The sequence below is a fragment of the Electrona antarctica genome, assembly GCF_951216825.1.
Source record: "Electrona antarctica genome assembly, chromosome: 17".
Classification (NCBI taxonomy): Eukaryota; Metazoa; Chordata; class Actinopteri; order Myctophiformes; family Myctophidae; genus Electrona; species Electrona antarctica.
In genome coordinates, this window is record NC_136798.1 from 8,114,790 (window position 1) to 8,126,085 (window position 11,296).

The following is an 11,296-nucleotide window of genomic DNA, read 5'->3' on the forward strand; positions in this document are numbered from 1 at the left end:
CCCAGAAGATGAAGATCTTTTTCAGCCTCCTGCTACTGCTGGGCCTCTCCCAGGCCCATCCCATTCTGGAAGAAAGAAGTGAATCTGGAGTCCAGGCAGACATCAGCACCATCATTCTGACTTCCAACAACGGCTCCAGGCAGTTCCTTGTGGAGGGAGACATGGTCGCTCCCAGAACCAGAAACGCCATGTACTGTTTCTATTACAACTGCCTGTGGGAGAAAGACTTTGATGGCTCGGTGACGATCCCCTACACGGTGAGCAGCGACTTCAACAAATGGGACAGGAAGAAGCTTGAAAGAGCCATGCAGACCTTCACCGACAGCACCTGTGTCCGCTTTGAGCCACGTCAGTACGAGCAAGACTACATCAGCTTTGAGAACAGTGATGGATGCTGGTCTAGTCTAGGCAGAGTAGGAGGCAAGCAAGTGATCTCTATCAACCGTAGGGGCTGCCTGCACCACGGCGTCATCCAGCACGAGATCAACCATGCCCTGGGCTTCCAGCACGAGCAGACCAGGAGCGACCGTGACGACTACGTCCTCATCAACTGGGACAACATCCACAACGACATGCAATACAACTTCTACAAGCAGAACACCAACAACCTGGACACCCCCTATGACTACTCCTCCGTCATGCACTACGGTAAAACGGCCTTCTCTATCCAGTACGGCAAAGACAGCATCACCCCCATCCCAAACGCCAACGTGCAGATCGGCCAGAGACAGGGCATGTCTGATATCGACATCCTGAGGATTAACAAGCTGTACGAATGCAAAGACTTCCTTGAGCAAAGGAAAATCGTGAAACAGGAAAACCTGGTCAAGGAAAAAGAAGAAAAGGCTGAATCAAATTCCATCTCCAGATTGTTTGATTTGTCTCTCTGATCACATTTTCTGATACTGTACACTGTGTCTGATACTGTCTGATACTGTACTTACATTGACACAAATCAACTGCAATGTGAGCTGACCTCTCTTCTACCTCGTATAGCTTTCTCTCAACAAGTTACAATTTTAATAAAGTTTGTAATTGTGTCATATATTCGTATTCCAACTCTGAATATTGTTCATTTGATTTCAGTTAAGTTTAATTTATAAAAGCAATTATACCAATATAATAATATGTACCCATATAGATAAATTATAACAGGTTTTACATATTTAAAATATGCAAAACTGCAGGGTATACTCTCTACTCTCTGTATTCAACCCCATCTCTAAAGCATGACATATAGTTGTAGGTACAGTATATTCCGAAAATAACAGATCTACAGATCACAATCCATCAGATCACATTTTGTACTTAAGTTAAAGTACCAATACTGCAATATAGAAGTACTTAGTTACAAGTAAAAGTCCGGAATTCAAAAATGAGTAAGGTACAAAAGTACTGACATCAAACTATACTTAAAGTAGCAAAAGTACTCATTACTCATTATGCAGAATGTCCCGTTTCAATTAAGTTTTCAAATATATAAAAAATATTTTGAAAATAGCAGATCTACAAGCTCACAATGTGTTGCATTGTGACGTATTTTGAGCTTGTATGTCAGTTTGTTTACTGTTGAGTGAGAAAGCAATGTTGCATTTTAGGCAAAAAGAGCTGGAGATACAGGCAGACTTCTACTTTTTATAACCATCAACATAGGTCTATTCAACAGTAACTAAATATCACAGCACATTTTAGATATTTCACTAAAAAGGAACTTGTAACTCATCTAAATTGACAATAGTTAAAGTACAGATTACACCTAACACCTAATAAACAATACCTTAGGAATCAGAGCTATATATCTGTGTGTTTTGTCTGTGTTTATGGGCAGATTCACACTGAGTCTGTTTGATTCAAACTGTTCCCAAATACAATTGCCTGGTCCCCGCTGGCCATGATTCACATTGGCCTTGATTCTTCCGCACCCGAGTATGCTTCATTCAACTGTAGGCTATTCAATGCTTTCATATCATATTGCATCGATCCGTATCCGAGGACACTTCAATGGGTCCCGAGCCTACCTCGGTCCTGGGAATGGTTGGGTGACCCGCTCCGGGGAACGGTACGCAGCATTCACACTACTACAACATCTGACAAGTGGTCCCGAGTGAGCACCCGGGACCATGGTTTGAATCTGCCCTTAAATGCTCCTTTAATCTCATAGACTTTAATTGACCAAATGACACACACCGGTTGCCCCAGCACACCTGCACAGTGTTGGCCCAGTGTTGCCATGTCTGCTCATTATAAGCGACTTTGGGCAGTTTTTCTGTTTTTTCTTTTTTTTCTCTCCTGTAAAGTCACTTGAATGGTGCAACCACTCCCTTACCGAGCTATGTGTGTGGCTGGCTGGCTGCCTGGCTGGGTGTCTGGCTGGGTGGGTATGAGCACGAAAATAGCATGGTGGTTTTTCACCACCTGTGCGCAACCTAACACACACACAAACACACACGCACATATTAACTGTATATACAGTATGATGATTTCGGGTGTGCCAGTACAGTACAGTGACAGTACAGTAGAGGGACCCCCACATGGTAACTCTGTAATTTCTCTACCGTGTCTGACGTGGGGCGGCTCGCCAAAACCGTGCCGGCACCATGGCTGTGGTCTTGTGGGTCTGGAACTTCCGGGGACCCCCCGGGGACCCCCACACGGAGTTGCACCACTGACTTCACACGGGTGTGATAAGTGTAGTAGCTTATTTGTCTGTCCGTCCGTCCGTCCGTCCGTTTGTGGACAGCTAATCTCCGGCATCGTTGACCTGATCAACGTGAAACTGTGCACACACTCCCTGGATGCCAGAGCAGAACCTCTGCCTTCTAAAGCCTGATTGCCGTGAAAGGCCTAGGAAGAAATTGCACCATTTTCACATCATTAGCCTATATTATAGCCTACCTGACCTGGTTCAGTGGAGCACATTAAGATTGGTGAAATTTGATTGTTTGCAGCCGTGCCAATCATGCAAATCTGTTAATACAAACTCAAAGCAAATTAATGATGATAAAAATAATTAACCACAACTGATAGCTAAAGAAAATCTTGAGTCTGAAATACTCAGTTAAAGTTACCATGACACGGAGTCAAAGAGAATACAGTAGAGAGTTCAATAAATTGTCATTCTGAGATATACAGAGTAAAGCAACAGCTTACATACACAGGGATTTATGTCACTCCCCTCAATGTATATGGAAGTCCATAGGCCCAATAATTAAAAAATAAATACCACAATGAAATAAATTAAAAACATAATTATATAAATACAAAATACAATTAAATAAATAAAAAATACATTTTATAAATAAATGTATTTATTTATTGTGTAATGTTTTTTATATCATTGGGGTTTCTATTTATTTCTTTGTGTTTCTTATTTATTTCATTGTGTTTCTTATTTATTTCATTGTGACTTTTAATGTCCACTTATATATATTACATGATGCCACTTTTAGCTATTTAATCAAGTCCATAGGCCCAAAAATTAAAAAATAAATATTGCAATGAAATGAATAAAATCCACTATTAAATAAATAAATACAATTTTATATAAAAAACGCAATTAAATAAATACAAAATGCAATTTAATAAATAAATACATTTATTTATTTTGTGAGTTTTTAATTTAATTGTGCTTTTTATTTATTTATTTGTAGTATTTATTTAATGGTTTTTTTATTTAATTCTGTCTTTTCATAAGAATGGCTTCCATTTACCGAATAATGTCTTGACATCGCCGTCTGTCAATCAAAAGGAACGGGGCGGGACCATAGGGCGGGACCTATTTTCTGGTTGGGTAATCCCTTGCTCTGGATTACTTTGGTCTGTCTGTAGCAAGAGTGTCTGGCTGCAGACCAGGAAGTGGACCCCTCGGCCGTCCCTGGGCCGTTTCGAACGGGGGGAATCTCGTTGGAACCGGGCCGCCGTCCCGGACGCGCTCCCGGGGGTCTCGTGCCCAGGTGGGGGTCCGTGGGGTATCTCGGCCGTCCCTGGGCCGTTTCGGACGGGGGGAATCTCGTTCGAACCGGGCCGCCGTCCCGGACGCGCTCCCGGGGGTCTCGTGCCCAGGTGGGGGTCCGCGGGGGTCCGCGGGGTATCTCGGCCGTCCCTGGGCCGTTTCGGACGGGGGGAATCTCGTTCGAACCGGGCCGCCGTCCCGGACGCGCTCCCGGGGGTCTCGTGCCCAGGTGGGGGTCCGCGGGGGTCCGCGGGGTATCTCGGCCGTCCCTTGGCCGTTTCGGACGGGGGGAATCTCGTTTGAACCGGGCCGCCGTCCCGGACGCGCTCCCGGTGGTCTCGTGCCCAGGTGGGGGTCTGCGGGGTATGCACACACACGCACGCGCGTTTGACGGGGGTGGGTTCGTTGGAATCGTGTCACCCCGCTGGGGGCGGTTTTGGGGGTCTCAAGGTTAGGGGACCCCTAGGGACCCCCAGGGACCCCCCAGGGACCCCCACATGGTAACTCTTTCATTTCTCAACCGTTTTGGATGGGGGTGGGTTCGTTGGAATCGTGTCGCCCCCCTGAGTGCGTTTTCGGGGTTTTGGAGGTTCGGGGACCCCTGGTGAACACCAGGGACCCCCACATGGTAACTCTGTCATTACTCAACCGTTTTCTTCTAGGGGCTATATCTCCATGGGGAAATGATATTAGAAGCCCATCTTTGGATATGTTATAGAGCTGAACAATCTGAGGCGTGTTTCGTTTCTCTACGACATTTCTACGCGAACTCTATAATTAGCCAACTAGGGGTCAATTAAGGCACTTCTGGTTGTCGGATTGAGATATACATATTCTGATTCAGCGCCATTGATTTAGTGGGGGTAGAAGGAGTTTTGGAGCAAAATGACTAAAATTCGAGAAAATATGATTTTTTTAAAACTTTCAAACAGCAATTTCACCCATTTCTAAGTCTTCTAGACAGTTAAAACTAACACCATTAGATTTCCCTTACTTGACATAGGGGGGGAAGTGTATTTAGAGGAATCCTTAAAAAAAATGATTTTTAGTGGCCTCCAACGCGTTAAAATCAATTACAAATCCAAAATGTGTCCGTTTGTTTTGAGCAGGACATTTTTTTCTTCTTCTCATCAAGCTGAATCCATTGAACTTGGTTCTGAGTCAAATAATGGTTTTGTAAAAGTGTCACAAATGCACCCAGAAATGATATATTTCCAATGTTATGTGGTGGTCTTATCTCTCTACGATGTCAGGAAGTGGGTATAAACGCCTCCTATCGGTCCATTGCCCTCGAAACACGTCTGGAAAAAATGTTGGACTCAGCACGACAAGCTGAACATGCTGATATGTGTTTCCCAGCACACGGACTTACGGTTCTCTTAATTGGCTAGCGTTAGGGTTAGTTTTCAACGCGCGATAGCTCGGGAACGATAGGTCCGTCAGCCAAGTAATTCACATGGGCACGTACAGCGTACAGCGTGAGACACCCGTAGCAAGAGTTCTCCAACTCTGACCTGTAATCCACAAGCCTTATAGACATGGTAAACCTTACAGTGTATTGAATGGTGAAATGCTAACCCTAATTTTGAGAACCACACGTCCGTGGTACATTTTCGACCTTTGTGGGAGGAGCTATCGCGCGTCAAAGTCTAACCCTAGTTTTCTGAACCACATGACCGTGTGTGGAGAAACACATATCAGATTGTTCGTCCTGACAAGCTATATAACATACTACAAGATGGGCCCCTAATATCCAATGGTTTTTGACTTAGAGGCCTTAGAGAGGCTAGAAAAATAACAAAACATGTTTTTTCAACGGGACCAATTCCATTAAATCCAGCATGAAAAAGTGAGTCAGACTAAGTAGTTTTTGTAAAATAAATATATATATTTGTGTTTGTGGGGTCCAAAAAACGTGTCTAAAAAAAGATCTAAAATATTTAGAAGTGTCGTAGAGACTTTAAACCAATTCCATTGGATTCCCCGTGCTTCAGACATGGATAGACACCCTTTGTTTTAGAAAAGTTGTTTTTTCCCTGTCGACTATAGCTTAAAAGGGGCTCGACGCCGCACAGGGGTCACGGGCGTGACCTTTGATAGTTAGAGACGTAGAGAGTCGTAGAGACTCAGGACCAAGTTCAATGGATTCAGCTTGATGAGACGAAGAAAAAAATGTCCTGCTCAAAACAAACGGACACATTTTGGATTTGTAATTGATTTTAACGCGTTGGAGGCCACTAAAAATCAATTTGACATAGGGGGGGAAGTGTATTTAGAGTCTAAATACACTTCCCCCCCTATGTCAAGTAAGGGAAATCTAATGGTGTTAGTTTTAACTGTCTAGAAGACTTAGAAATGGGTGAAATTGCTGTTTGAAAGTTAAAGAAAATCATATTTTCTCGAATTTTAGTCATTTTGCTCCAAAACTCCTTCTACCCCCACTGCACGAATCAGAGCCTATTTGTCACTGGACGATGCAAAAACGCTAATCCACGCCTTTGTTTTTTCTCGGCTTGATTACTGCAATGCACTTTTTTCTGGATTGCCTAAGAAATTACAACTTGTCCAAAATGCAGCAGCCAGAGTCTTAACTAGAACTAAGATGAGAGAACATATTACTCCAGTCTTGGCCTCATTGCACTGGCTTCCGGTTGTTTTTAGGATTGATTTTAAAATTATTTTACTTGTTTATAAAGCTCTCAATGGTCTCGCACCTTCCTACCTATATGACTGCCTGCCGAAATATGTCCCAAACCGCCCCCTAAGGTCTTCCACTGCTGGCCTGCTCGCTTTGCCTAAAAAAATGGCAACTAAAAAATACGGGGAAGCAGCTTTTTGCTTCTACGGGCCGACGGCGTGGAACAAACTCCCACTGTACCTTCGACAGGCAGCCTCTGTAGACATTTTTAAAGCTCAGCTCAAGACCCACTTCTACACCCTTGCTTTTAATTGATTTATTTGTCTTTTTAAAAAAAAACGTTATTCATGTCCTCACTGTATTGTTTATGCCCTGCCTTTCTTTTCTTTTTTTGTGTAAAGCACTTTGAGCTGCATTTCATGTCATGAAAGGTGCTATACAAATAAAGTTTTATTATTATTATTATTATTATTAAATCAATGACGCTGAATCAGAATATGTATATCTCAATCCGACAACCAGAAGTGCCTTAATTGACCCCTAGTTGACTAATTATAGTTTGTGTAGAAATGTCGTAGAGAAACGAAACACGCCTCAGATTGTTCAGCTCTATAACATATCCAAAGATATGGAAAGATATTCTAATATCATTTCCCCATGGAGATATAGCCCCTAGAAGAAAACTATTGAGAAATGACAGAGTTACCATGTGGGGGTCACTGGGGGGTCCCTGGGGGTCCCTAGGGGTCCCCGAACCTTGAGACCCACAAAACCGCCCCCAGCGGGGTGACACGATTCCAACGAACCCACCCCCGTCCAAAACGCGCATGCGTGTGTGTGCATACCCCGCGGACCCCCACCTGGGCACGAGACCACCGGGAGCGCGTCCGGGACGGCGGCCCGGTTCGAACGAGATCCCCCCCGTCCGAAACGGCCCAGGGACGGCCGAGATACCCCGCGGACCCCCGCGGACCCCCACCTGGGCACGAGACCCCCGGGAGCGCGTCCGGGACGGCGGCCCGGTTCGAACGAGATTCCCCCCGTCCGAAACGGCCCAGGGACGGCCGAGATACCCCGCGGACCCCCGCGGACCCCCACCTGGGCACGAGACCCCCGGGAGCCCGTCCGGGACGGCGGACTGAAGGGAACAAGGGAACGCCCCTTTTCTGTTTCCGTCAACTTCCTGGTCCCGCACTTCCTGGTCTGCAGCCAGACACTCTTGAATCGGCTTCTCAGTGATCTGTTGCTTTGGTTTGAATGGGTGTTAAATGTAGACCCCGCCCATGAACCCGCCCCATTCCTGTTGATTGACAGACGGCGATGTCGTCCATTATTCGGTAAATGGAAGCCATTCTTATGAAAAAGCCATGATTATGAAAAGTCAGCATGAAATAAAAAACACAATGATATATATAACACAGTTAAATAAAAAACTCTATGAAATAAGTAAAGACACAATGATATAAATCAAAAGCACAATTAAATTAAAAACACAACAAAATAAATAAATGTATTTATTTATTAAATTGCATTTTGTATTTATTTCATTGCGTTTTTTATATATTTCATTGCAATATTTATTTTTTAATTTTTGGGCCTATGGACTTGATTAAATAGCTAAAAGTGGCATCATGTAATATATATAAGTGGACATTAAAAGTCACAATGAAATAAATAAGAAACAATGAAATAAATAGAAACCCCAATGATATAAAAAACATTACACAATAAATAAATACATTTATTTATAAAATTGTATTTTTTATTTATTTAATTGCATTTTGTATTTATTTCATTGCGTTTTTTATATATTTCATTGTGGTATTTATTTTTTAATTATTGGGCCTATGGACTTCCATAAATGTAAGTGAATGTTCATTGTTTGCCCTTTATTCTATTATTAAACTTGCAGGTTGTTGCTCAATTGCATGTTTCTGTCATTATATTAACAGGGTAATTGTGCTGGCCTTTTGTTTTTGCTAAATCTATATATAGAAAAACGTCATAATTCATTTATTTCATGAATGCAACAGTCATGTCAATTATTATGGATATAAAAATAATATTAAAGACAACATTTAAAGTTTCACAATTTAGAGTCAGCTGAATGTCTAAGATGTAATGCAAACCTTCCCACCTCATTAACCAACACTAGTTGTCCCTGTAATGACTGAGGAATACAGACCCTGTTGAAACAACAGGTTGGTCTGAGGAGTTCTGCCTTCACAGGTTTGTTTAGGCTTTAGTGGCCTGGACACAACCCTTAATCCTCCAGCAGACACACCTACACAGGTCAGTATAAAAGCTAAGGACTCAGAAGACTCATTCACCAAGCTCCCAGCATCCAGTCTCCACAGACTCTCCAGCGCCATCAGGGACCAAGAAAGACCCCTGAAGGACCCAGAAGATGAAGATCTTTTTCAGCCTCCTGCTACTGCTGGGCCTCTCCCAGGCCCATCCCATTCTGGAAGAAAGAAGTGAATCTGGAGTCCAGGCAGACATCAGCACCATCATTCTGACTTCCAACAACGGCTCAAGGCAGTTCCTTGTGGAGGGAGACATGGTTGCTCCCAGAACCAGAAACGCCATGTACTGTTTCTATTACAACTGCCTGTGGGACAAAGACTTTGATGGCTCGGTGACGATCCCCTACACGGTGAGCAGCGACTTCAACAAATGGGACAGGAAGAAGCTTGAAAGAGCCATGCAGACCTTCACCGACAGCACCTGTGTCCGCTTTGAGCCACGTCAGTACGAGCAAGACTACATCAGCTTTGAGAACAGAGATGGATGCTGGTCTAGTCTAGGCAGAGTAGGAGGCAAGCAAGCGATCTCTATCAACCGTAGGGGCTGCATGTACCACGGCATCATCCAGCACGAGATCAACCATGCCCTGGGCTTCCAGCACGAGCAGACCAGGAGCGACCGTGACGACTACGTCCTCATCAACTGGGACAACATCCACAACGACATGAAATACAACTTCTACAAGCAGAACACCAACAACCTGGACACCCCCTATGACTACTCCTCCATCATGCACTACGGTAAAACGGCCTTCTCTATCCAGTCCGGCAAAGACAGCATCACCCCCATCCCAAACGCAAACGTGCAGATCGGCCAGAGACAGGCCATGTCTGATATCGACATCCTGAGGATTAACAAGCTGTACGAATGCAAAGACTTCCTTGAGCAAAGGAAAATCGTGAAACAGGAAAACCTGGTCAAGGAAAAAGAAGAAAAGGCTGAATCAAATTCCATCTCCCGATTGTTTGATTTGTCTCTCTGATCACATTTTCTGATACTGTACACTGTGTCTGATACTGTCTGATACTGTACTTACATTGAAACAAATCAACTGCAATGTGAGCTGACCTCTCTTCTACCTCGTATAGCTTTCTCTCAACAAGTTACAATTTTAATAAAGTTTGTAATTGTGTCATATATTCGTATTCCAACTCTGAATATTGTTCATTTGATTTCAGTTAAGTTTAATTTATAAAAGCAATTATACCAATATAATAATATGTACCCATATAGATAAATTATAACAGGTTTTACATATTTAAAATATGCAAAACTGCAGGGTATACTCTCTACTCTCTGTATTCAACCCCATCTCTAAAGCATGACATATAGTTGTAGGTACAGTATATTCCGAAAATAACAGATCTACAGATCACAATCCATCAGATCACATTTTGTACTTAAGTTAAAGTACCAATACTGCAATATAGAAGTACTTAGTTACACGTAAAAGTCCGGAATTCAAAAATGAGTAAGGTACAAAAGTATTGACATCAAACTATACTTAAAGTAGCAAAAGTACTAGAATGTCCCATTTCAATTAAGTTTTCAAATATATAAAAAATATTTTTGAAAATAGCAGATCTACAAGCTCACAATGTGTTGCATTGTGACGTATTTTGAGCTTGTATGTCAGTTTGTTTACTGTTGAGTGAGAAAGCAATGTTGCATTTTAGGCAAAAAGAGCTGGAGATACAGGCAGACTTCTACTTTTTATAACCATCAATATAGGTCTATTTAACAGTAACTAAATATCACAGCACATTTTAGATATTTCACTAAAAAGGAACTTGTAACTCATCTAAATTGACAATAGTTAAAGTACAGATTACACCTAACACCTAATAAACAATACCTTAGGAATCAGAGCTATATATCTGTGTGTTTTGTCTGTGTTTATGGGCAGATTCACACTGAGTCTGTTTGATTCAAACTGTTCCCAAATACAATTGCCTGGTCCCCGCTGGCCATGATTCACATTGGCCTTGATTCTTCCGCACCCGAGTATGCTTCATTCAACTGTAGGCTATTCAATGCTTTCATATCATATTGCATCGATCCGTATCCGAGGACACTTCAATGGGTCCCGAGCCTACCTCGGTCCTGGGAATGGTTGGGTGACCCGCTCCGGGTCACCCAACACTACTGGCAACACTACTGGCAACACTACTACTACTACAACATCTGACAAGTGGTCCCGAGTGAGCACCCGGGACCATGGTTTGAATCTGCCCTTAAATGCTCCTTTAATCTCATAGACTTTAATTGACCAAATGACACACACCTGTTGCCCCAGCACACCTGCACAGTGTTGGCCCAGTGTTGCCATGTTTGCTCATTATAAGCGACTTTGGGCAGTTTTTCTGTTTTTTCTTTTTTTTCTCTCCTGTAAAGTCACT

At 42.9% G+C, this 11,296-nt stretch overlaps 2 protein-coding genes across 2 annotated transcripts; both read left to right on the forward strand.

Annotated features, from left to right (window-relative positions):
• Positions 1 to 8: 8 nt before the first annotated feature.
• On the forward strand, positions 9 to 8,985 carry LOC306940623 (hatching enzyme 1.2-like; the record flags this gene model as incomplete). The annotated part of the gene is made up of 2 exons (XM_079525722.1): positions 9 to 777; positions 8,966 to 8,985. The coding sequence occupies 2 exons, from the start codon at positions 9 to 11 to the stop codon at positions 8,983 to 8,985; spliced, it is 789 nt and encodes a 262-aa protein (XP_079381848.1).
• A 12-nt stretch (positions 8,986 to 8,997) lies between these two features.
• LOC306940624 (hatching enzyme 1.2-like) lies at positions 8,998 to 9,879 on the forward strand (the record flags this gene model as incomplete). The annotated part of the gene is made up of 1 exon (XM_079525723.1): positions 8,998 to 9,879. One exon carries the CDS (start codon positions 8,998 to 9,000, stop codon positions 9,877 to 9,879), a length of 882 nt encoding a protein of 293 aa, XP_079381849.1.
• Positions 9,880 to 11,296: the final 1,417 nt, after the last annotated feature.